The sequence below is a fragment of the Agelaius phoeniceus genome, chromosome 25 (assembly GCF_051311805.1).
Source record: "Agelaius phoeniceus isolate bAgePho1 chromosome 25, bAgePho1.hap1, whole genome shotgun sequence".
In the NCBI taxonomy this organism is placed as follows: domain Eukaryota; kingdom Metazoa; phylum Chordata; class Aves; order Passeriformes; family Icteridae; genus Agelaius; species Agelaius phoeniceus.
Window position 1 is genome coordinate 66,799 of NC_135289.1, and position 27,848 is coordinate 94,646.

The 27,848-nt window shown below is 41.1% G+C and overlaps 1 protein-coding gene across 4 annotated transcripts in view; it reads right to left on the reverse strand.

Moving 5' to 3' along the window:
• Positions 1–27,848, reverse strand: part of LOC129130432 (membrane-associated guanylate kinase, WW and PDZ domain-containing protein 3) — a 54,604-nt gene that overhangs the window by 24,431 nt on the left and 2,325 nt on the right. For all 4 annotated transcript variants that reach the window (XM_077190485.1, XM_054648866.2, XM_077190484.1 and 1 more), the window contains exons 2-4: positions 3,133–3,249; positions 1,594–1,713; positions 6–215 (exon numbers count right to left, since the gene is read on the reverse strand). In XM_077190485.1, the coding sequence (XP_077046600.1) occupies positions 6–215; positions 1,594–1,713; positions 3,133–3,249 (447 nt within the window). The remainder of the gene's footprint in view (positions 1–5; positions 216–1,593; positions 1,714–3,132; positions 3,250–27,848) is intronic.

The window sequence follows — 27,848 nt, forward strand, 5'->3', positions numbered from 1 at the left end:
CCAACCTATCCCTCCGCTGCCATTAACTGCTTCCTTTTCTTCCTCTTCCTCCTCTTCAGGGAGAGAACTTTCCATCCTTTGCATTTTGCTGACGGATGTGGTTCTTTTCCTCTGTGATTCAGTATCAAAATCATTGTCAAAAAGAACTTGATCCACTGGATCAGGCTGAAAGGGGCTGGGCTCTGCTGGAGGCTTGGGAGTACCATAAAAATTACCTGAAAATGAGACAGAAATCAGGAGCACTGAAGCACTAATACTTCAGGATACTTCAGCACTGCTGAAGGCGCTAGCAGTGGCTGTTACCAGTTTAGTGCCCATGCAAATGTATTTTGGTGACATTTTAAAGCCTCAAAGAAGACATAAGCACTACCAAAACTAAATCAACAGTCAAAACCTATTTATTCATACACTGACTTCTTGCTAATGCAGCACTAATTGTCAAAAACCAAGAGATTATCTGAAAACTTTTATCCTGCTACAAGTTTATAAAGAAAAAGATGGATTTGGAGCAACAGAAATACTGAAGTCAAAAAGCAAATTACTTTTATGCAGACACAAGGTATTCATTTCCATAAAACCAGTTAACAAGTAATTGATTTTTAACACTTGCAATTTTCTACTGACAATACACTTGTAAAACAAAGATGTTGATATGGCTTCATATCAACATGCTGATATTTTTACTTCAGAAAAAAGAACAGATTTTTCCTTCAATATAGTACAAAGGACTCATCTGCTGTTTTCTGGAAAAAGAATTTCAGCAATTGACCTCTCTCCTGACTGCTCATATGATTTTTATTAGGGAATTGAGCACAAAGCAAGGAAGCTTCCCAGAATTCCTGCTGGAGTAACTTTTAGTGCCTGGATATGGTTTTGACCATGGAAATACATATAGAAAGAAAACCCTTCTGCAAATATCAAGCAAGGGCAAGGCTCAGAGAGGGGACAGTCAGATAAAGTGCAGCTCAGGAATAAAGAAAAAAAACTACTAATGTCGCCTAAATTTGCTTACTAGATTTCCACAGACTGGACAATATAAGATAGTGTGGGATGAGGAAAACCAGAGGCACAGAGCCTTTCACGGGATTGATCACCGTCTCCATTACAATGTTTTTCTTCACCACATTTAACAAACTCACCTTTCCTACAATCTGGTCTAGTGCTGTTCAACTTTTCATTGAAAAATGCTTTTGTTTCTCTGCTGGGTCAGAATTTCTCTTGCCTTTTGTCCTTTTGATGCACACCTGAGAGGAGAACATGGCTCCATTCTCTTGAGGTGTACACAAAATTGACTAAATTCTCTTAAATTTGTACCAAGCACAGACAAACCTTTTCAAAATGCTTCCCAAAAATGCAATGGTGAAAATAATCTGGTGGGATTAAGAGCAGTTGAAAGGACAATTTGCAGATTATTAGAAAGCTTTAAAACAGGATTGCTCCTCCTCTTCACAGTAACCCAAAACCAGACTAACTATTGTCTCTCTACTACTGTCACAACCATCAAGTGAGCAGGAAAGCTGGTACCACAAGGAGCTACACCTGAACACAAGTACTGGGTCCTTATTCCCATTCCATTAAACATCACTGACATACCATCATATGTTCCACTTTCTAGTAAGGCTCCACTTTCTTCCAACGCTTTAAACTGCTCAACAGGAATGAAATTATAGTCTACCCCAGGGACCTCCCCATCTCTAGGAGCCCTTGTAGTGCCTGCAAAGACAGAGAAAACGCTCTTTTAAGACACTTAAATGCTGCTTGTTACCAAATGCTGCCTGCTGTACAGTTCAGTAAAAACAATGTATTTTCAAATCTTTATACAAAGATTATGTCACTTCAGTAAGAGTTAAAACAACTCTTGGTAAGCAAGTGAACAATAATGTATAAAAACTGAGACGGTAAATTACATAGGAACAACACTTCGGGTATTGGGGGAGGAGGAGGGAAGCAGCTCGGTGAGGTGGCAATTAATAGAGAATTCTTTCTCATAGTCAGTGAACCAACAACAACTTTTGTGGCAGCTGACGACACGCAATCCCAGTCTGGGTTATTTTATTTTAACCCAGCTGTAAGGGTGCTGCATCTTTCCCTATTTCCACCAGCACCAGCTCTCTAATTTGCAATGAGGTTATCATGACTAAGCACATTTGATTTTTGGGCCACCAAATCCGTAACTCAGCACAGAATTTATTTTTTAACCTACAATTCAGAGTGTAATTCAGCCACACTCCAACCCCTGGCTGTAGGTAAACTTTATCAGTAAATTGCTGCGTTAATGCAGAGGTTCTCAAAGTGTTTGTCTATAAAAACAGGCCTCCCATAGTTATAACAGCTTAATTAAAGCTCTCCTGAAAGAACTTCACTGATTCATTACAATTCATTACTGCCTACAACCAAATAGCATTTTAAAAGCATGTATCATTTTTTTCAGGCAGCAGCATGAACAAGAGCTAGTAAATAAGAGCTAGTAAATAAAAGCTAGTAATAATGAAATGCAGTTTAAGAAAGGCGCTAACTCTCAGGTGTGCTCAGAGAGAAGAGAGTAGAATTCCTGTAGATACAAAAACTTTACTTGACAAAGTTTTTAGTGCAATGAATATTTAAACAGTCAATGATGAGCCTTTTTATAATCAGTCTTCTCAGGATGAGCAAACAGTCTGCCTGTACGTTCTGCCACTGTCACCCCTTCTGCACCCAACCCCTCCTCCCAGCTGCCCTGCTCTGCCAAATGCACTTGACACTTAAGGTCTCAGTTTGCTCTTTGTGAAGAAAAAAACCACAACACATTGACAAAATTCAGGATGTTTTGGCACTGCTTGATCATGCTGAGAAAGATTTATTTCTTGTGGTGGCTGGGTCATTCTAACAACTACTGACAAATTTGTGAAGAGCCACACACAGATATTACTGAAACAATCTGAACTTTGAATTCTCAAGTTTTTGCTGGTTTTCAGTCCATACTGGCTGCACCAATTCATGACAGCTTCAGATGTGAAGCTACTGTAGCAAAGCCAGAAGTCTCCACTACAAGGTAAAATCTAAATCAGATTAAGAGAGAAGGTATTTCAAACTCATAAATTATGTGGAAGTTAGCAGGAACAGATGAAATGAGGCTGATCTTTACATACTTACAAGGGATGGTTCTCAAATAGAGATTGTCTCTGATCACTTGCTGAAGTTTGTGGTCTATCGAGCCCTTCTGGAACTGAAGGCTTAGGTAGTGGCGCAAGTCCTTGTTGATGACTTTTCCTTAGAAAGAAAAAAGATTAAATTAGAATAATCTGTAAAGCAGGATCTCACAATAAGAACTGTGTTTTACTGCTATAGTAGTTTCAGAAAAAGCACGCAGCTGGAAGAGTTGCGTTGTTTTAAATACAACAACCATGATGGAAAATATCATTTTGTGCTATCAAATCACAGAATCTCAGAATGGTTTTTGTCAGAAAGGAACCTTAAAGCTCATCTTGTTTCACCCCTTGCCATGGGCAGGGACACCTTCCACTATCCCAGATTGCTCCAAGCCCGATCCAACCTGGCCTTGAATGCTGCCAGAGATGGGGCAGCCACAGCTTCTCTGGGCACCCTGTGCCAGGGCCTCACGACCGTCACAGGGAAGAATTTCTTCTGGCACAGTGGTTTTAAGCAGAGCTGACTAACAACCATTCCCCCTCATCTCCCGAACAAGGCATTGACAATAGTCTGGAATTGATTTAAAATCAATATAAAGTATTAAAATACAAAACCTATTACCAAAATTCAAAGTCTCTACAGACAAGAAACTATTTAACTGTATTTTGAAGTAGTTTCCATTCAATTTACACCTACTCACCAGTCACCTGAGTTCAATATTTTGTCACATGGGAACTTGCATTCTTCAAATTATAAAAAGAAAATATTTCCTTCTTAAAAACATTGTGTAATAGAAGGGAGTTGGGTTTTTTTACAGTTACTCCTTTACAATACTTCTGTCAGGTATCATTAGTGAATCTGTCACATCACTGGAGAACCATGGCCCCTTCAGCACACAAATAACTGAGCTCTTGTATTACTGTCTCATCCTTCAGACAGGAGGGTACAAACCAATCTTTTGTACCCTGTCAGCCTCCCAGAAAACACAGTAAATAGGGTTCAGTGACCTTGGTAAATTTAAGTTATGCACTACAGCAGAACACTCAGGGCTTTAGGGGAAAAGCTCAACCTTTGTCTCCAAACCTAGAGAAGGAGATGGGCAGCAGCAGATGGATGCTGGTGTAGCACAACAGCAGGGAAAAAGGCTGGAACAGACAACTGCTCCTGTAAAATTACATCACCAACAGGTTATGAAACGCCTAAACCTGCCCCAGAAGCATTTCTGACAGGAGCCTTTGAAGCCTATGAGCTCAAAGTTGCCGAGGAGACCACCTCAAACAGATCACAGACCCCACAGCAGTCCTCATACAAGGCCCATTCACCTACATCTTCAACCATTACAGTACCTACATATATGTAAAATTTGGAAAAAATCCAAACCATCAAAATCCTCCCACCACTAACCAAGTTTTCCCAACCATGTGTCACTTCTGCAAAGCTAGTTGCATGTTTTGGTCATGGCAAGTTTATACTTACCCTTCCCTTTTAGCCAAGGTGAGGGCATTCCACATCTTGTTCTCAACTCTCAAACATACCCTCAGCAACCACCACTCACCAACAGCAAACTGAATTTCAATCCGCACCCTCTTCCCTCCAAACAAAACCATGTCACGATGAGTATTTCAAAATAGAACCAAGATTACCTATCAGTCCTTCAGAGAGGTCAGTGATGTCCACAGATTACAAAATCACCTTAAACCCTCATGCAAGGAGAGAGAATAAGCCCAGCACACCCTCTGAACAAGCAGGACATCCTGTGCTGAACACAAATCCTGAGCTCCAAATGAAATCGACTTCTCATCTCCTTAAACACCATCATTTATTTAAAAATTACTTCCAAACACATAAAAGGCATTTTGCAGTATTAGGACAACACCTCAGCATCGTCCTTGTGGCTGTCCAGCAATCACACAAGCAACAGCAATTCCTAATGCAGTTCTCCAACCAACCCCTTCCCAGGAATGCACTGCAACTCCACAGTCCCCACCTCAATTCCCTATTTTACCAGCATGAACTGTTCCTCCTAAAATTTTGGATTTGCTTGCTGCAGCATAAGGAGTACAACACATCGTGGAATATGGAACCTAACAAAGGTTATTTTGTTTCACTTTCAACAGTGGACCAGCAGACGTTGTCTTTGAAGCATCTGCTTCACTTACAGAAATAGTAATATTACCGCGCGCTTGGTTTGTTTTGCTTCCCTTATTCCCTTGGCCTGCTTTTTTGTGTCTGCACGCCTGGCCTGATCTTGGGAAGAAGACGACCAGATTTGGAATGGTCCATCCATCTCCTGGTCAAAGCCAGATACGCACTTCAGCAATCCCAGCATATTTCACTTAGGCAGATCAATACACTTATATTTCACTGAGGCAGATGGATCTGTTCATCAGCTACTTTCAGAGTACTGCACATTGAAAAAACCAGTCAATATGTGAGAATCTGTTCTGGATGTAGAATTACAGACTTTATTTACCCACTGATCTTTCCCTCTTCATGTTTAAAATTTTAAAAGCTTATAAACCCTTTTCAATAAATATCAACTCAGTTTAAAGACAAAATAAAGGCAAGGCTGCTACTAAGGATACACCAATATTGAGGGGTTAATCTTTATATTAAAAGCTTGGAGACTACACTATACTGTGAGACCAAGATGACTGAATTGAAGACTGACAGGATTGCCTGGGGAAAACAGAAAAAAGTCAAACAAAATAGTGGGCAGAGGAAAAGTTACAGAAATTCACAGAGAGTATGGTGTGCATTAGAAAGCAGAAAAATAAAGTAATTGTAAGGATGCTTTAGGCAACCTCTGGCAAAAGTCAGATTATTTTCCCGCCAGGAGCTGAGCATGCTTCTTTTATATTTTTTCACACAGGCTTTTAGGAAAACCTCATGTATCAGCCTCTCCAAAATGACCTGATAAATGTTGGGTTGGTGTTTGCTGTGCTGCAGAGCCGCTTCTAGAGGATGACACCAGCAACACAGGCACCAGTCAAGAAGAATAATATACTTTATTTTAACCCAGATGAACAGGCACAAGCCTCTTGTTTTCAGTTTTAATTTAAATTAACCAAAAAGGACTGATCAGATGAGTATATACCCACTGGAGTTGGGGGAGGAGAATATTAAGTTACTGGAGAAAAAAAAAAAAAAAGGCCCAAGTGCCAGTGCAGTAAAACACAGCATTGTGAATTAGGGAGACAAATTAAGGGGACAAAGGGGGCTGGGGGTAGGGTTGGTTTCTGGGTCCCAGTGCATGTAGCCAGGGTATGCCCAGCCTCTCATCCACCAAAACACAGCCCCCACAGTTCAAGGACCGGGCAGGAAGGAGCTCTCCCGGCCCAGCCACCTCCTGCTGATCCCCTTAATTCCACCCCCCAAGTCTCCTCGCTCCCCTCCCCAGGGGAGTTTGAACAGCACAGGGTGAAAATTGGAGATACTACATACTGAGATGCAATCTTGTTTTCTCACTTAGAACACAGCACAGGAGAAATGTAATCAGAGTATCATCTGGTACATTCAGAATTCCACACTGTGAACAGAAACCCAGAGTATGCAAGGGCTCCGCTCAGCTGTATGATGTGTTACATAAGCTGTGGCTGCCATAGGCCATTGACTATGGAAATTCCAGTGAAACACACGTTGAGAGCTATAAAGCAGCTCCATGATTTCACTCACAGTCTAACTAAAATAGGAATTCTCAGGGCTCATCAAGTGGAAAACAGCTACTGTTTAATTAAACTGGGCTGTCAATGCACCCACTGAGATTAAGTGATTTTTGATGTGATCAAGCAAAAGCCATTTAAAGAAACATTCAGCTCCACAAATCAGGGATGCAGTGCCAGGAAACACAAGCTAGAATCAGTGTGTAACACATTAGCTTTCTTATATTCCCCAACAACTATTAACATACGATGATTTCACGTAAGTTCCAGATCTGAACACGTGCATTCACTGAGGACAATGAATGATTTCCAAGCATGCAAGAGAATCACTGTATTTATGAAATGTGGAGAGGTTGGAAAGACCCAGTGGTGACACAGCCGTGAGTACCTGCCGTCCTCCACCTGCAAGTACTTCACTGTGACCTGGCAAATACACACTGATGCTCTCAACACAAGGAGAAGGTGTGAGGTTCAAATTATTACGACTAATACAGAAAAGAGACTAGATCATTTTGAGAATGTCCAACCCAGTCAGCAGGTGCTTCCTCATTTTGTGGGTTAGAAGCACAGATGGACTCCTGTGCAGAAGCCTGCTTTTTCTTCAGGGAAGGGGGCCCACAGCCCTGGGATTTTTGAGGAGAAAGGCTGAGACTAGCAGCAATGCCTGGGAGCTTGTGTCCCAGGCCACCAAGGGCTCCATGGCATGCTCACACTCAACACCTCCCTGTCTCCCTTCCAGGTAATGAAGGTAGGAACCCAAGCTGGGACTCAGCCTGTGGAAGAGACGAGTTCCCTCCCAAAAGAAAATCCAGGCCACTTTGGGAGGTGAGGTGACAACCATGCCTGAACCAGTGACCCATGTGGGAAAAGAGATCTTGGCCCCATTTTGGACTCCAGGTAACTTCTGCTCATTCCCTGAAAAACTGCAGCTTCTTCAAAATGCAGGCAAGCTCCCTGTCAGGTGAAGCATTACATTTCAAGGCTCTTCACAGCCACAATAATCCATTAAACCAAACTCATTTACTACCTGAAAGCTGAGAAATATTAGATAGGGTTATACCAAAAGGCTTGTTTAGTCATAGTTTGCTATATGCCATCCAATAAATTCCTGGTAATATAGCCTAACTTACAGAAATTATGGTAGAGATAAGCATTACAGTATTAATAAATCATTTACCAGACTGCTCAAAATACTGACACGGTGTTTACAGTACTAGTGAAAGAAATGAAAACCTGTTGATCCAGATTAAGGAAATAAAGTTACCACAAACTCCATTACAGAATGTACATCCCAGTTGACTTTGGGGATTTTTTTACTTTTGTCAGTAAGAAAATCTACTCCAGAACCACCAATAACTATGAATTTTGACTTTTTAAGCCTCCAGATTTAGATCACTCATTACTAAAAACTAAGAGGTGTTCAACACCAGCCTTCACAGGATGCCTTCAGATCCTCACTTGAGGTGGTGACCGATTCAGAGAGACAAAGCTTCTCATTCCACATTCTTGAATATCCCAGGATTCTGTGCTGTTTCCTTGAAATCCTACAGGGTTGGAAAGATTCTCCCAATAAACCTGGCCACTGTAAGCAAACCAGTGGAAAACTAATATGATTGTGTTTGCGCATGAAATTCCATCATTAAAGCATTTCAATTTCTGAAGATAACTAAAATATCCTTTCGAAGGCATGTCACCAAAACGTATTTGAGAAACACAAGAAGGAATGGCAAATCACGTGCTATTTATTCCAAAATATACTTGGAGCTGAGAGGGACAACATATGAAATGTAAACAGTGGGAGCTTGGATGCAATCCTCCTGGATTTTAGTTCTGTCTGTATAGAAAAAGTCACCTGTAACAGAAGGCTCTAGAGTGTGAGTATCTATGGGTGGGTTCCTGATCTGCCATGAAAAAAAAAAAAGTCTAGCTAGAGCTGTCAGTGCCATTTGGGCAGTGTATGAAAATAACACTTGGTACCCAGTTAAGACTTGCCATTGTTCACAGATGTACCAGAACCACTGAAGCTTGGAAATGAAGAATAAGCCTGAACTGCAGGACAAGGGCGAATGGCTTCCCACTGCCAGAGGGAAGGAATTCCTCCCCGTGACATTGCTGAGGCCTTAGCACAGGTTCTCCAGAGAAGCTGTGGCTGGAAGTGTTCAAGGCTGGGTTAGACTGGGCATGGAGCAACCTGGTCTAGTGGAAGGTGTCCCTGCCTATGTAATGAGATAATCCTTAAAGTCTCCTTCAACTTGACCCATTCTGGGATTTTGTGATCCAGCACTGTGAAACCAAGAGGTTCTTAGCCTTTTGCCACCTACCCTGAGCTCATTTCCCTGCCTGCTCCAGCGTATCCATGGGCAGGGTGGGGGGACACTCTCCTGCATCCACAGAGGGCAGCTCTGGTCTAAGGACAACCAGCAACAAACAGCTTTTTTTTTTAAACCGCCTAAATGCACAAGCACTCAGCTCACATGCCAAAACACATTCTGAGCAGGGAGAGCATCAGCAGAGCTCCGGGCAGATGCCAGCCCCTTCCCTTCCATCTGCTCCTGGGACACGGCCATGCCTCCGCAGGGCATCCCCAGCCAGCACATGGCAGGGCGGGGTCATGCACCACTTCGGAACTAAAGAAAAAGTAGGAAATTGAAACCAGCTGCATTTGGAAACCCGTATGTAGGGCAGCAATACTACTCAGTTACACAGCTCTAGCACAGGTCTCTTCTTCTCTGTATCTCGTTACATCTGTAGACATTCTCAGTCTATGCATGACTTCCACAGAAAGGCAGCATTTTAAGTTGGTTTTATGCCCTGCATTGGCAGTAAAAAAACCTGCATAGCCTAATGAATTGCCTACAACCTTAAGGATTTTTAAATGAAAATTCTTTTGAGTAAAGTAGTTCCAACTTTCAGACTCCAGCTTCACACACACCAGTATCAGATATGATTACAGTAATACATCGCATGCACACAAAAATCCATTAACTATGGGAATACAGTCAGGAGAATTACCAGTGACCAGGGTTTACTCTGATAATGCCAAGTATTTTAATGCTCTACTATTAAATAGGAGAACAGCAAGGCTGAAAGGTCTGTGCAGCTGTTTCTGATAGAAGATCAGACACTGAAGGAGATATACACAGAATTCAAGTAATTTAAAATAATGAATGGGCTTCAAATAAAATGCAAACATAACCATTTCCTTTAACTTATAGTGGGGAAGAAAAATGCAAAATAACTTTACACAAGGGAAGTTTGACCTTTTCTATTATATATGGAGACTTCCCCTTAATTTGATATTTTCTCGAGAAGTGAAAAAACACTGAACAGATTAAAAACATTTTGCCTATTTATAAAGATTTGCTGTATTTTCAAAAATGGGGTAAACTGGCCCATGATTTCCATTTCAAGTCAGATGCATTGACAGGGATGGTAAAGAACAAGAAGCCTGATAAACTGCACCCTGTGAGCCTCTGCCACTGTCAGGTTTGAGACAGAGAAAAGGATTTACAGGGATGCAGGGAAAAATCACTGAGCCCAGCCTGGGAGGTTGAAACACCTCACAAAAACCAAATGTGATTCTCAAGATCTAATTATGACTCTCAAAGTGACAAAGGGACGTAAAGCACAAGAGGAAACAGGCTTTTGACACCACAACGGCAGATGAATCAAATACACTGACCAGAATAGAACGTGGAATTGTTAAAGTTGGAAAAGAACTCTAAGGTCATCAAGTCCAACCATCAACCAGCACCCACTATGTTCACCACGAAACCATGTCCTCAAGTACCACATCCACATGTTTCTTAGAATGCTTTCAGGGATAGTGACTCCATCACTTCCCTGGGCAGCCTGGTCCAAAGCTTTACAACCCTTCCCATGGAAAAAAAATGTCCCAACACCTAGTATAAACCCTGGCCCCAGTGTAACTTGAGGCCATTTCCTGATCATGATCTACTCAGACCACCATGCAAGTGACAGAGCTGGTACAGCAACACACCAATGGGTTCAAACATGTTAAAAGGATGTTACAACACTCTAAAAGGTCAAAGCAACAATCAGAACTTGCAATACAAAGACACGTTAAAAAAATTAAAATATAAAATTGTTTTAACAATAGCACTTTATTAGAACTTCTTAACTATGCACTCAAGGCCTTGCTGAGTTTTAATCATTGTGCAGCTCAATACACTACAGAGGCTATTTTGGTTAAGTAGTATCTGTTGCTGCAACACTTGCACTGTGAAGTTACAGCTATGAAATAAGAGTCCTCTATAGCTGCCACAGGTTACAGTAATACATAAATCATTTAGTCTGCTCTTATTTGACAAGCGGAGCACCAAAACAAAGACAAGTAATCTGAACAATGGAGATGATTTTCCTAGGGCTAACTATGGCTCGTTTTTCCCAATTTATAAATAATCTTCCACTCATTCCCTTAAATTTACAATGTCAGGTTTTAATTTATTCACACTACAGAAAATGCTTTACTGAGACAGCAAACAAATCCATTTGGTCTGGAAAGCACAATTAACATATCCGACTGAACAAAATGTTACTTGAGGCCCCTGACTGTTCTAATATTAATGCTTCCCTTTGGAAATCTCCAGCTTATGTGCAAATTCAAACTTACTGACATTTAATATTATTCCATGTCACACTGCAACAAGGGACCGCACACAGCGCACCTGTGCAAGTTAACCTGTCATAGTGCTTGGCAGAAACTGCCAATCCTTCTGTCTGTCCAGAGAGTGCAGCATGTTTCAGATGTGATGTATGTCTAACATACCGTATCGCATTGCTTAAGCAGCGTGCAGCTATAGAGAATGACACACTTCAATCACATCCCCAGAGAAAAATGTCCTTGCAGCTGCTCTTTGTTACACAAGCCATTTAATCTACTTGGGACTTGGCACTGCTTTCCCAACAGAAGGGTACGTGTTCACATGCCAAGACCTTTTTTGAGTATTCAGATTAGAATAGAATTTATGCAAATCACAGACAGGTTTATTTTTAGCCTACTTTCCATAGGAAGCAAGATATGCAATTACACTCTGCATAATGTCTAGGCCCACTAACCTATTTCAGTATGGAGTTTGGCAGGGCAGGAGTCTGACAAAGACATACTATTGACAAAGATGCTGCCTGCCTGTTCTCCTTTGAGCAGACAAACCTGTGGGGTGACCATCCACCATGGAAAACAGAAAATGTTCCCAGCAGAGGTGTCCTCTAGCTGTGTCAGTGAGCAGCAGCGGGTGGACTGTCATAGCTGGACCCATAAACAGCAAATTGGGCTTTTAAATACCAGCCTCATTCTGAACATAGCTGCTTTGCACTGCCTGCAAGTATAACACCTCTTGTAACAGATCATTTCTATACAAGAATGTCACCCAAGGGCATTTTAGTGGCTTCTCAATGCCCCTTTCCCATGAGACCTCCCCTCCCCAAGGTCCCACCACCACAAAGCCCCCCTGAGCACAAGGGTAAAGGAGCAATTCCTGCTCTGACAAACATGAGTCATTATGCAACCTTTATGAAGGAATTAGAGCTTCCTGAAAACGGCTTTTCAAGGAGCCTGGGAAATCCCAGCACTGCTGCAGGATGGGCTGCAGCATTCCCAAGGGACAGCTGATGCTTAATGCTGCAGATTGCACTGCTGTGACTCACCACACTCTGGAGGACTCTCAGGAACCTGGAATCACCAAGATCTACGTGCCAGGGCAGCACTCCTCTGATCAAACCCATAGAAGTGCTGTGTCACAGCAGTATTGATTAGAGACATCTCACAGTTTAATTGGAAAACAATCCCCCACAGAGCTCTCACTGCACAACACAGGCAGTCAGTGAAATCCCTGGAACTCCAGATGTGTACCAGCCATGACTAACGTCAGTGCCTGACTCACACAGTTCCAATTCTACACCGAGGGATGCTTTACTCAGTCTGCTGCAACACCCAAGGGCCAGGGGCACAACAGTGTGCAGCACAGCATCCCACAAAGAGCAGAGACACTGATCCATGCTGATCTATCACACCCATGAATCCCTCTGGTGTCACTGCATGAACTCCAATTCTATTATAACCCAATTTTCCAGGGAAGCCTCAGTTTACAATCTTTATCACAGGCGGTTGTTTAAGTAATCAAGTAAGAGAAGAAGAACCGTTTCCCTACATATTCAGGTAATCATCACATAGTATTAAAAAGTAAAGGAATTTCTCTTTCTGCTTGCACAAGATAGCCTATTATTTCATCACTATTCATTTAATAAGACTTATTTTTAGTTATGGAACCCAAGATTTTCAATTAACTATGAAAGAGTGCTTTCTCCAAGGAGTACACATGTGAGGAGGTGGATGCCAGCAATAGAGGAATTGCTCAGCCTCTGAGATACAGCTGCTTTCTAGTGAAGTACAAGCACGCTGGACTTGCCCAGGCAGTGCTGGCACATCCCATCACAGCCCTTTCCTGCAGGAACACAGGTCACAGCAGCCAACCTGGCACAAATACACCAGAGGTGCTGACTGATGAGCTCCAAAGCATGTCTGGGAGTGGTGCAGGATCCTACTGACAGCCACAGCTCATTCAAAGTGCTGCCAGAGGTGCTCAACCTCACTATTTGGCAAAGTCATTGGAATTTCTAACAAACCCAGACAGCTGATGGTGACAGACTTCTTCTCATTACTGATGCAGCATTTAACCTGAAAAACCCATGCACTTCCCCATCACCAGTTTGCAGGAAAATATGACTAAAACCAGTTCTAAAATCAGCTTGGCTGACCTTGGTGTGACTTACCAAAATATAGTCAGCTCTTCAGGAACACAGGTGGTTGAACTGATGCTGCCAATGTTTAACGTTCAGAAATTTCTTTTCTTTTTCCTAAATTAATATTATTATTTCCGCGTGCTGTGTTTACTGTTTTACGTATGCCTCTGCCTGCCAAGGAATTGTTAACTAATCACCATGATATTCATTATGTTAGCACACAGCTGGGTACTTGGTCTTGCAACATCTGTTTCTCAGCACTTCTTTTTCTTATCTATCCGTAGCTAGCAACAGAAGTGTCTCAACGGAGGATGTCAGTATGTGGAAAAAGAAGCTGATAACCAACCGACATTAAAACATAAACCTTCATATTAATAACCAAATCACAGAATCATAGAATATCCTGAGCTGGAAGTGACCAACAAGATCATGAAGTCCAACTCCTGGCCATGCACACAACCACTCCAATATAACAGCAATATGATGATCTCCTTTCAAGAAATACTTCTGCAATAAAGTGTTCGGACCACCTGCATCGAAGAGATTGACAGATTAAAAATGGGCAAATAACCTATTCATTAAAAGGATAAATTTGATTTTCACAATCGGAATTTACTGAACATTAAAAGAAAACTTGCTCTTTCAGTAGTCAGTTGTATAACAGATTCAGTCCTAGCTGGCATGTGTCAGTACTTCCTCACCTATGGAGAGGTCATTCCACATGGGGAACACCACAGCTGTATTTCCAATTATCTGTAACTTCAGGGCAAACTTCTTCCACTACTCTATACAATAAACTAGAACTACTCAAAGCAGAGAAAAAGAACACAGGCAATAAATCCACAGTAACTTCATTTTCATGCTGTGATTTCCAGCACAAGCCATGTACAAACATACTTCAAAAACCTAAACCATCTGATTTTAGAAAATCCTGTAGGGCCATGGCTGTAGTCAGGGTACAAATGGTACAGTCACTTTGGCCAGCTTCAAAGATACCTACTAGCTGTTCTCCAAGTACAATAAATGACAAAATAAACATTTCAGCAGTGAACAAGAATCAAAGTCTAGAGAACAGGGCAGCAAACAACTGCTCCCCAGCAGACATCTGCAACAACTGATACACCGTTAAATCTGGCCGGCTGATATGCCATTAAATTCAGTGATTAACTTGCACCAGTTGCATTGTTTCAATTAAGACTGCCCAGGGAACTGCTGGAGTCGCCATCCCTGGAGGTGTTTAAAAAACATATTGATTGAGGACATGGTTTTGTGGTGCTGGTTGATGGCTGGACTTGGTGACCTTAAAGGTCTTTTCCAACCTTAACAATTCCACAATTCTATAACTTAATGTTTGCGCAGCCATGTTTGGCACTAGGTGAATGTTGTAAGCAAAATAGTAATGCTGTCTAGGTCACGAGATAGGAAAAGTCCTCAGTTACAATAACAGAAATTTCAATGCATTCAGAGTGCAGTGCATTCCACTAGGGAAACTCGCCAACCAGCATCTGTATGGAGCTGTTTCCAAAGGCTGGAGTCATTTATATTTGCTTAAAGAGCTCACTAAATTAAAGACTGACACAGAAATGGAATCCTTGAAAGAAAGCACTTCAAATAAAGAGACAGCTTTGAAGGCAAAGCCAAATCCAATTTCTGTTCACAATTTGCAATCAGCCAGAAGGCAGTTATGGCTGTGCAACCCAACAGGAACTAACAGCACAGAGCTTGTTCCTGTCTTTAGTGCATCATTCCTTTACTATCATCCTTGTCTGACCATACAGGATCTGCAGTATTCAATCCGAAATGCTCCATGATCACTAGAGCACAGAGTTTGTTACCCTCAATAGATGGTTCTTTTTAAAACACTCCCTCTTCTCCTCACTTCCAGGACACACATGAACATGAAGGTAAGAGTTTTAAAAGGTTACATTTTTATCTGAATACCAGTATATGTTATATATCAATGACCAATGTAATAAAACATTCAGCTAGGCGATGAAAACCCCTCCTGCACCTACAAGCGTGAGAATTACATTGGACAAATCTGACAGCAGGCACCTGTCCTAACCACATTAATCATTTCACAAAACTGCGACTGGAATGTAGTCAAGACCCTTCCCAATTTTACTCTTCATATTGAGTCAGAATCAGTCAGCAATTACATAGCACGCACTTGATTGTTACAAAATAAATCCATTTAAATTCCCAAATTCATTGTTCAGTCCCCGTTGGCAGATCGACGGCAACAGCAAAGAAAAGGAAGCAGACATCTTGCTGTTCAAATAAATCATGGGATGAAATAGAGATTAGCTTGTCTTTACCTGCCAGTTTAAATTCTTCTTAAGAGACTTAACGAGGCTTTCCCAGAGGCACTGTCAGAGCAATCAGGTGAAGCCAAGGCTGTGCCGTGTGTGCAGCACATCCTCACCCGCCCAGCATAGGGCACCTGGAAGATTTATGGTACCAGGAGTGGCTGACTGGAGAGGGCCAACATAATTTGCCACAGCACTGAGGTCCAGCTAAGTTTGCAGGCATCGCTCAAATTTTCTGTGTTTGAACCAGATGCACATTGTTACCTTAAAAAGCAGATTTTATTTTTATCTACGCTTATTCATTAAATAAGAAAAACCTAGCACTTTGCATTTAGAATTTGAGAAAAGCCTTGCATTCAGCATTTAAGACTTAGACTGCCAAGAAACAATGAATGCTGAATCTTTTCAGATCACTGCAGTCTGAAGTGAGCACCCCATTCTCGTGTCCCAATTTCAAAATCTTTAGATAACACCAAGTTCTGTCAAAGAACTGGGTGTTTTTTTGAAAACACTGTCTTTGCCGTTTCCTTAATATCCAACATCTTTGCAGCCCCACACCAGGAAGGGCAGCAGACCTCTTAAGAACATAGTTCAAATAGAAAAAAAAAATATCTATTTGCCAAAAGGCAATAAATAAGGATTTCAAACAAATTTCCTGCCACCCAAAGGTAATTCAATAAAACAAAGTGACTCAAGTCCTTTTTCTTTTTGCTGCATTTCACCCACTGTAAGAAACAGCTCACAGAAAGAACTTCCTCACGTAAAAGCTGTTTTACTATTCCTACAGCATGGCACTTCACATTAGAGATCGGGTTTTGATGTCTGAATGGAAGAATACCCTATTTTTAGTAGGCTTTTCACTGAGAGAACAATTGGTAGTTCTGAATACTTTCCAGCTTCCCTGTGGACACACTACCCGCACTTGTGTACAAATACAGACTGATGAAAAGGTTAATGAATACCCCGAAGATCCCATCCTCCACTGCCCCCGAATGGCTGCCAATGTCTGATAAAAATAACTCCATTTTAAGGAGTGTCCAACACCACTTTTTAAATAGGGGCTCATCTACACAATAATTTTCATGCTCCCTCATTTCAGGTTCCCTCCCTCTGAAAAGGCCAGAGAAAGTAAATAACCTCCTGCTTCGTACCAGACACACCTGTCTTGCCTGTATTTTGTTACGGAATTTGTGGTAAAATCTGACTGTGTCAAAATCTATTAAAGCTATGCAAATCACAGCACGGTAACAGAATTTTCCAGTATCCAGAGAGATCCAATTCTCAGTATTTCAGATGAGGAATTGCTGGAGTAACACAAATGCTTCTAGTGCTTGTTTATGAGGCAAGTGCCAGCTCCAGTGTCAGACAGCTAACAGCTGGAAATGAAGAGCTGTGCAAATAACTTAAGTTTTAAAAAATGTGCTAAGAGCATTGTTTCAACAATAAAAGTACCTCTGATTGACAAAAGGTTGTAGCTTCAAGTTCAAACCACAACTTGAGTTTAAATGAACTCAGGGCAGACTCTGAACCCACCAGATCTGACCAACACCCACCAACAGGGAGACACCAAAGGCCAGCCGGAGCCGTGGCCACAGGGCATCTCACCTGCTGTCTGGGCTGCTCTGGGAGGAAAGTTCAAGGTTATTTCCAACTCAAGACACCCAAACCTGCATGTCAGCTTACAGGTGATGTTATTTCTTCACTCCTGTTGGCACTACACAGGGGCTCTGGGGCACAAAACAAGTTGTCACCATGCTCTCAAACACCTCCTGCGAGCTATTTACTATGGTAGAAAGATAACATGAAAAATTCAAATTAATAAGGCCATTCAGCCACTCAAACTAAGTCATAGTGAAGTGTTCCCAGTGTGGTACCTTATGGCTGAGCCAACATATGTAACTTTTCTCCTAAGTTCCTCAATTCCATATTGATGAAGTGACAGGAGATTTAAGAGATTTATGCTATAAACCTAAACTTCATTTTGAATCTGGACACTTTAAAGAGGCTAAAAGACACCCTTGGCTGTGGAGGACCCACATATTCTGAAACATTTTGCAGAACAGAAAAATATACCGCACAGTACAGCGTAAATAACACTCACTTCACTGCATTTATTTGCTGTTCTGATGAACATTAAGAGTCCTGCCCTAATGAATTCCTTTAGGTACTAGCAGCTTCTCCTAATGAGCATTAATTAAAGTTTTCCAGCATCTCTACCTTCACCACAGAAAAGTAATTACTCACTGCTGCCGTACAGAGAGGGAAATAAAATCCACAGGATTAGGTTTTTTTTGAGTGAGTAACTAGGGCAGAGAGGAAAGCCTGCAACTTAGAGTCAAGTTGTGTAGTCCATAATTCCACAACATGACCAATACTTCAGGCCCTGGATTGAGTAAAACTGTTTTGCTGCTGCCTGTAAATAAACCACTAAACAGAGTTTAATAATAGTACCCAGGTGTGTCAAGGACATAACTACTTGCCTTTTTCAAAACGTATAAGAGGACACAGCTCAAGCTATTACCTCAGCTGTTCTGCATGGTTTAACCCCAGCTGCACACACCCATCCACAGTTCACACCTTATCTAGCAGGGAACACATTTTAAAAATACATTAGTTGTATATATGGCATATTATTGCCATGTGAAACAAAAAGTACATGCCTAAGTGGCATCTGACTATGTCAGATCTTAAGTCACAGAACCATAGAATCATCATAGCATAGTCTGAGTTAGAACAATTTTTCTTTTTTAATTTTTTTTTTTTTAAACAGGGACCAACACTTGCTGTGAAGGAAAACCACAGCAATTTTGTTGTCAAACTTATGCCATGACTATTTTTTTAATATGACAAATACAATTCATTGAAGTTCACGTTCCTAAAGTCATCTTCCAAGGAAGCACTGTCAACTAGAAGGAAAGCCAAGGCAGTACATCTTCCAATACATTCCTTAGCACTGGAACACCACATTTGTTTACTTACTGGTATTTTCCCTCAATGGCACCCACAGTACCAAGTAATTTTCACAAACAAGTCCTCCCTGCACCAAAGCATTTCCAATCTAATCTCACTGAAAAGAAGATCAGTGAAATCACTGAGAGATAATAGCTGCAGCAACAGAGGTAAAAATACTTCCCTGGTACTTTTGGTCAACTGATTTTTGAGGAATTCTTTAGAGCAATAAAGGATGAAACAAGCCATTAAACATAATTCCCAGGGCTCTGACTCTCTTTTACATAACAGGATTCTGAAATTCCCCCACTGCCCACCCCCCCCACCAAGTACATGCATTAGGAGGAAATCACTTCTACAAACCTAAAACTTTAAGGCTTAGTTATTTCCTGATAGTTCTGTGGTTTTAGAGGAAATAAACTGGATGTTAATCCTCTTGCATTTAATGAATAGTACCAGCACACTCTGCTGCTTTTTGCTGCAACAAGGTCATGGCAAACCTGGTGTACAACCAAAGCAAAGTTGCATCTCCAGGAAATGAAATCTCAAATAGGGGGATGGCTTAAGTGGTTTGGGTGTTTTGTCTATTTGGGAAAAAAAAAAATGTGTCAAAATAATTTTTAAATGCATAGAATTAAAATCGTAGAAACATTTCATGGGTTTTTCATAGAAATAACTTAGAGGAGGGAAGTACTTAATCAGCATATCAACTTACACCACGTTCAAATTATTTATCAATGGGTTTATGCTTTGTTTTTTAATAATGTCAGCAAAAGAAGTAAGTTACATACATGCACCTCTATACTCAGCTGCAGGACAAAGCTGGTAGGCAAAACCAGCTGCACAAACACCAGAAACGTGCCAGACACAGCACATGGCCCTCACTTCTGCTTCAGTTACACTTTTGCTGTGATCTTCCAAAAACTCCTGTAGGGAAAAGGAAATCTTATATGAAAACAGGCACTTCTGCTTTGTGTTTCAATTAGTTTTTAAGAGAGTGATTTAAGAGAGTGATTTTCCTGCCCAGACTCACTAAGTTTTAAGCTGAACATCCCTCCTCTGATACATGTTGTGTGTACAGAACCCACAGCGCACACCCAAAACACCATGCATGCTTTTTCCTAAAGTTAGACTAAACTATAGCAACTACTGAAGGGACACAATACTTTTACAGGGATTACTAAACTAGACAGCAAACCACCCAGTCATCTAAAGATCACATAATAGAATCCTGAAAGTGTTTGGGTCAGAAGGGACCTTAAAGCTCATCTAGCTCCACCCCCTGCCATGGGCAGGGACACCTTCCACTAGACCATGCTCAAATACATATTTCATTTTCTTGTCTTCAAGTTAACTCTGTGAAAAACACCACAAAAAGAAAAGCACGAAGTTGCCTATCTGCTGCTTTGTCTATTTTGTTATAACTTTTACTAATAGTCTTAACCACCACAGGAATTTCATTCTCAATGACTTACAAGACTATGTTCTTTATACATAAAACCAAATCAGGTAATTTTTTCTTAGAATACCAAGAACTAAAACTCATTTAATTATTTGGATTCACCCAGTTGCCTGATTTCATGAGCTAAGACAGACATATTTACAAATAATCTAACACCTACTCAAATACCTTAAACCCCATATTTTGAATTTCTTTCTGGGAATATTTTTGGTCATTTGCCAGAAGCCACAGCACTGTCAGACACCCTACAGCAGTGGGTCCCAGCTTGAAACCATTGAAGACGGAGATACCCCAAGTGACTCTCATGGTGTTAATTGAAATATTTAGGAGGAGCAGACAGATTTCAAGCAGGCTTAAGTTTGCCACACAAAACTTGGTGACATGGGAAAATTCAGATAAATAAGTTGAAAGTTACTGCTCCAGGGTAAAAACCACTTTCTATCCTAACAGTACTTCCACGAACAACTTAATTTAATAAACTACATCACTGTATCCAACAGTAATTAAGAAGATGCCTCAGAGAGAATTTTTTCTCTCATCTCTTCTTTCAGCAACATGAAAGAGATATTTTTAATATGTTTCTTCTACCTAAACACAATGCTGGTGTTTATGCCACTGTGCCCTGCTCCTACCTTGGCTGGAGGACTGCTGAGAGAGCAGTGATGGTTCCAGCTTCTCCCACCAGTGCCAGAGACAGTCCTGGATAGTCCCAGCCTTACCAAACCAACCCAGTTTTGTACTACTACAACTGTGGCTGTAGTCAGATTTTGTTAGGCTCTCACATCAGGGCAAACTAGTCTGGATTTCATCTTCACTAGCTCCAAATGCACTCGATGAAAGAAGAGAAATACTAACAGACAATTCACATGACCACATTAACCTTGTTAATTGCCTCTACCACCTTTTCTAAAGAATACTTCATTACCATTTTGATGGAAAATGCATTTCCAGATTCCAAAACCCAGAATACTGCTGATATTCATATAGCACCCTCAATCCATATTCATCAGCCACCAGCTGTCAGGATGATTGTATTTATTACCAAAGGTAATAATGAAACAGCACTGAAGTAGAACACAGTAAGAACCACCATTCAAGTGCACCATGATCTGATAGAACTACAATTCAAGCTTTACTTTTTGTTTTTACAAGTAACTGAAGAGACATGACAATTCAGAACTTAAACGATTTCACTTTTTAACTGTATCTCAGGAAAATAATTTACAATGGATCGAGTTCTACGAACTACACTATTCAGCAAGTGAAGAGCGATACAGGATGGATAGTAAACACACTAGAGATTTCCAATTTGAAGAAGCTGCATTCAATTGAGAACAATCACCAATTCATAAAAAATTACAGGCTTGAGACTCATACATATTGAAAAGTAGCTTTAAGCAAGCTTTTTTAAAAGTAGCCCTGAGAACACACTTTAAAAGCTTCCTGTCAGAGTTACAACTAACAACCTGGCTGTGCTTTGCAAACAGAATCACATTTCCACACAAAACCATTACTTTAACAGGTTGCATAAGCACAGTGATATAAGCCTGAACAAAAGCTTGCTGTGGTTGTGTTTCATATTGAAAGGTGCACCCAGACTAATGGCAGAACACTGCTGTGTGTAACTACTTGCATCTGCACCTTAAACAACTGGGGACAGCTTTACAAAGGTTTTACAACCCCCTTGTCACCATTAACGCCTTTAGTGTCTCCTTGACAAACACCCTTCCTAAGATACCACCCTTTCCACCTAAAGTACTTGCTCCTGCTTTTAAAGCTGATCAGATTGGAAGCCACATTATCCAGCTTCTGCTGAAATAGCACTTGGGAGAAGATCCCGTTTCCATCATGACCCACAGAGGGCCCAAAAAAAGACCAATTTAACACAAATTCAAACACCAATTAACAACAGAGATGACAAATTACTAGTAATTCTGATTTTTGTGATGATGTAGCAGATCAACACAAGTCTGCAATCTTCCTATTGCATTTTTCCTCTTACCTTCTGTTCAGCAGAACTACATAAGTAATTTACTCGCAAATACAAAGAGCTCCTATTTTTCTGAATTCAAATTTAGTATTCTCAAGAATACGGTTGCTTCGAAGAAGAAAATTGTTCCCATTCAGGAAACAAGAAGCAATTTAACTAACAGCCCATGAACACAACAAGATATGTCTTAAAAGGATGCATTGTGAATTAAAAACAAGAACCAGAAGAATGAATTTAAAGATCTTCAAACAGAGCAATAATGAAAACTAGAATAATTTTTTCACCTGTCAATTTGAATGTACAATCCTTGCCACATTTTAAGATTCTTTTAAGTTTTGCAGCTGAAAAATAACTTGAAGCAGATGCTTCAATAATAAAAGAGCACAATGCATAGCAAGTTATATGAGCATCACTTGCTTACTTTAGGAAGTTTTCAAAAAGACTGTTTAGTTTCAAAGTGTCTTTGCTTTATCAAAGCAAAATGAAACTTCCTTTAAAAAAAGTAAGGTTATTGTATCTTCTGAGATTAAAAAGGCCATTTTCTACAACTGACTAGCATTTCATTAAAACCAGACAAGAACTGAAGGGTCATAACTAGACAAAAGTCATTGAGATTAAATCTGCTGTTGAAATCATGACTTCTAATAAAGGTTCATCTTTAGTTCATTCTTGACTTCATTCACAGATAAAAAAACTCTCCTGCCATTGCAGAGTAGCAGCAAAATTACCCTTCAGTGATTTTAAGCAAGATCTCTGCTGGTATGGACATCTAAGGCTGGTGGGGGCTCAGTAAAAACCCAACATAAACATATATGAAAGAATTTCAATTGAAACTGTCTACCCGCACAAGAAAAGTTCTTTCAGGAATATCTGAAATACAAGTACTCGATTGTACAGTCCTGGTGAAAATCTGATTCCCCTAAAACAGTGGATCCAAAGAGGTGGGTTTAGAGAACACAGACAGCACCATCTGCCCCATCACCAGTTCCAGATAAATGCACTATCCTACAAGGTCTCCCCTGAGAGACATCAAGGATGGAAACAGAGAAGAAAACTGTTCTCCTGATAGGAACAACAAAGTACAAATTAGTCGCAAAAGCCACATGAGACCTCCTTATCATCTGAAATGACCACACCAAGAAAGAGCAGAATCATTAGAGGGCATCGCCGGTGTGATCATTACCACAGCACTCATCGGAGTAAAGTTTAAACAAGGAAGTACATGAAAGGGAAAGGCACTAAGGTCTTGGTCAAGAGTACATTTATATAAAGAGGAAAATTAGAAGCAAGATTATAAAGTACATGAACATCCTAATACCCACTGGTAATAGTGCTTAATAGTCCTCTGCATCCATACATTTAAGATGCAAGCTTTTTGTGCAAGGCAGCTCCCAAATTGATATAGGACAGTTTTAGAGACAACAGCCTCCAGCAGAAAGCATTTCCCCTTCTGTTTTCTTTTTCAAGACAGCATCATCTGATGAAGCTGGGATACCTCCATTCATTACAGCGGACCTGTATGCTTTGGGCTTTTTGTAGCATGATTAAATGACTCAAGCTTTCCTCTGCAGTCCAGAACAGGTCAATTCCCCACTAACTCTCAAGCAGGGAGGGCAGTTTCCCACAGCAGCACTCTGTAGCCTCTACCCAACACCCACCAAGGACTGTGGGACCTAAGGTGGATGCACAGCTCCTTGGGCTTCCTGAGTAACACATTCCTCTCTTCCATCATAGAGCTAGACCACTGCCAGCTTCCACAGAAACACAGAATTAGGGTAATGCCTGTCCCCTGAGAGACAAAATTATCCTAGTGTATGTACTCTGATCTGTTTCAACATGGCACCTTTAGAATTCATCCAATTTTGTGAAAATTGCCAGGGAGTGTGGCTCGCCTTCCTCTCTGCGTTAATTGCTACACATGCAAATGTTTACCCCCCCACATGGAGGCTTTGTGCCTACCTCAAGCACAAGAGGAAATGTAAATGAACCTCAGATACTTGGCTTCAAATATTCTGTCTCAAGTGCTGAATCTGGCTCCAAGTCACTGGATTTGTCACCGTTTTCATTCATTCTGCATCAGAGAAAGGACCCCCCATCATGCACAAACCAAGTCATAACATTCCCATTAACTCCTGCTGGTAACAGAGGTATTAGGGATTCATCATAGTCATGTGAAAAAATGGATCCAGCAATAAGTTGTCTTCTTGTAAGCTTCTATTACATGTTGATCGGGAAAGCTCTTTGGGAAGGTAAGGCCACAGACTTAAAAAAACCAGTTTGGTATGAGTACCTCCACCTGTCAATCCTCTCATCCTCTGCACTAATGTTCTGTAATTCAAATAAAGCAATAGATCTGAAGCACTTAGAGGCGTCACATCACGAAACTGCAGACAATGGTTGAGCGCACATAGAGCAGCAACACGTCTGCTTTGGACTGGGGTGTACTGAACCTATTGAAAACCGCATGAAGGACTGGAAAAAGATCACATGAGTTCTGTCAGTACAAGCTGGGATGTCCTCCACGTGTTTCACTGGAAAAAAAAAAAAAAATCAAAGCACAAACTGAGACTCACCAGAGGCCAGGCAATCCTGACTGGAGACACAAAATAAATGCACCAGCTGGAGGAAGAGCTCCAGCCACAACTGAACAGAAAACTCTAGGAAACAAAACTATAGGAAATCACGGTTTAACAGCTTCAGGAGCACTGAAAAAAAAGTTAACCTGAAGAAGACTTTTCTTCCTTTTACATCTTGCTGCATTTTTTGATTAAAGATCAGTTTTGACACAATGGAGCCAAGGTGCATTTGCTCCAAAACCAAGGAACCAAACTATGTGCTCCGGAAACATTCTCAAGTGGAAGAGCCCTAAGACTCTGCCCATTTCCTCCCACATCCTCCTCATAGTGGCCATGAAAGTATAGTAATTGACACAGAGTAGCTGTATTCATCAAAGCTCCTTAATCTGGAAGGAGAACACATTCCCTCCTACATAGTATCTGGCAACTCAGCCTGCAGAAAGAGGAACTTGTAGATATCAGTAGTTTTTCTTACTTTAAGTCTCCAGTCTAGTTTTGGTGTATTTTAGTTACCATGCTGCTGTGAAGAAAGAAGGCACCCAGGGTTGTCCTGATGAGTATTTTAGCAACCCCATTTGCACATACAAACATCCTTCTGCCTAATTCTGAATCATCACAGAATCACCATCCTAAAATGGTTTTAGGTTTTAAGGGACTTTAAAGACCATCCAGCTTCAATCCTCCCACCACAGGCAGCGATACCACCCCTAGATCAGGTTGCTCAGGGCCCTTGAATATGCAGGCAACCATAAATTTTATGCAATCACAGAATCACAGACTGGTTTGGGTTGGAAGGGACTTTTAAGACCATCAAAGTTTTACGCCGCAACCACATTTCTCCAATCTCTGTCCAACCTGACCTTGAACACTTCCAGAGATGGGACAGCCTGGGCAACTTGTTTCAATGCCTCACCAGCTTCACAATAAAATTTTTTTTCCTGATATCTAATCTAAACCTACTCTCTTGCAGTTTGAATCCATTCCCTTTTGTCTTATCGCAACTTGTGCTTCCAAAAATATCCACCTTTCTTGTAGGTTCCTTTCACGTACTGGAAGGAAAGTAGATACCTATAGAGGATGAACTTAGCACTCAAATACCATGGCTATGACTACAACATTCTATTTCACTAATGGAAATAGAAGACCCTGCAGCAGCACTGGCCAGTTACAAGGCTAATACCCTAATCCAAGTAATGCCAGACAGGGAAGGTCCTTGAGCACACAGCAGCCATTGTTTGAATGCATGTAAGCAGGCAATTAGCTGAAAACCAGCACTACCCAAGCACGGCTAAAATACAAATGGACTCATTAGGATGAGCTGGCCCCTGGCAGCTTCCGTGCACATCCATACAGATATCCCACTGCACAAGCTGCCCTAGCTCTCTGTATGGCTGCTTTGCTCATCTAATTAAGATGATAATGATAAACTACACATAAACAGAGGTATGGTTATCATCTCAAAGTTCCTCTAGAATTTAAGTTTTATTTAGACAGCTTAGATCCCAGCATCAGTCCCAAGTGCCACTGGCAGAGTACTCAACACTGGCCTTCCACAGACTATGCTGTGTCAATCCCTATCCATAATGGACCTCTGGATTTTCTGGCTAGTCTGCACACACCTGAGACTATCCTCACATGGGACATGATACTCAGCCCTGGCACACTGGTCTTGTTCTCCCTCCTCAGCTAATCAGGTTGGACATTAAGAAGAAATTCTTCACAGAACAGGTGATTGGGCATTGGATTGGCTGCCCAAGGAGGTGGTGAAGGTGGTGTTTAAGAAAAGACTGGAAGTGGCACTTAGTGCCATGGCATTGGTCGACAAGATGCTGTTAGGTCATAGGTTGGACTTGATGATCTCAGTGGTCTTTTCCAACCTAGTTGATTGTGTAATTCTGTAATAAAGACAGAACAAAAATGGGAAGGACAAATTTCTTAATCAACAAAATGGTCCATCATTTGTGATGTGTGCAGTTAACAGATGGCGTTCAAATTAACATTCATATCCTTCAAGTGTCTTAAACAAGCCTAAACAGCATTTTGAAATTTCCATTTAAAATTTTCCATGAGCTTGCAAGAAGTATCACAGATTTTACTGCTGTCAACTAAAGCTGTTACTGCCTTTAATGAGGGAGTGACTATATCATGACTTGAACGAAAGCAGTCCAGATCCTGCTGCCCAAGGTCACCTGCACAGAGTTCACCAGGAAGATGGAGCACCAAACTCACCCTTTAAAATGCACAGGGAGACTGTGAGCATCAAGACCTTAAAAACACCTTACCATTCAGATTCAAGGAGACAAATCCCTCACTGTCAACCCCTGACAATAGATCCCCTCAGTCTTCTGTCCCAATAGCACCCAAGCCTGAAGAGCCATGAGGCATACAAAGGTCTGCTGGCAGAACACTCCGTGCCTTTCAAATGATGGTTTCAGTTTTGACTGAGGAAAATCATGAAACACAGGACCTTGAAACGCAGTAACGCAGTTACATGTCCTTGAGAATGCAGACATATTATGTGCCTACCAGGGACCACCAGCTCCTGGCCCTCACTCCCTTCGCCTCAACCACCCACATGGTCCCATGCACCTTCCCAGATGCCTTCCACAACTTGGCAGGTTTGGATGCCTCTGGATCAAAAGGGAAGCCAAATTCAAAGTTATCGGTCTTCATAGAGAATGCCTTGTCAACAACTTTCCTAATTACCTATACCCTGACTGGAAAACCGCCACTGAGCAGCTGCAGCAGCTTTGCAAAAAACAACCAAAAACCAGTATGTTTCAAAATACCGTATTCAAGGACACTAAATCTAACAGAGAAAAGGACTACAAAAATCATCTGATGTGGTACATATGTCCCAGTATAGGAAAAATTGCTGGATCTGAAGATTCAGTTTTATCTGTTCCAAAAGTTACATAAAATCAGCACAAAAATGCTACTTCTCTTTGTGCAACTCACCAGCATTGGGTTTACAAGCTCTGGATGACTATGCTAAACAGCACAGGTCCT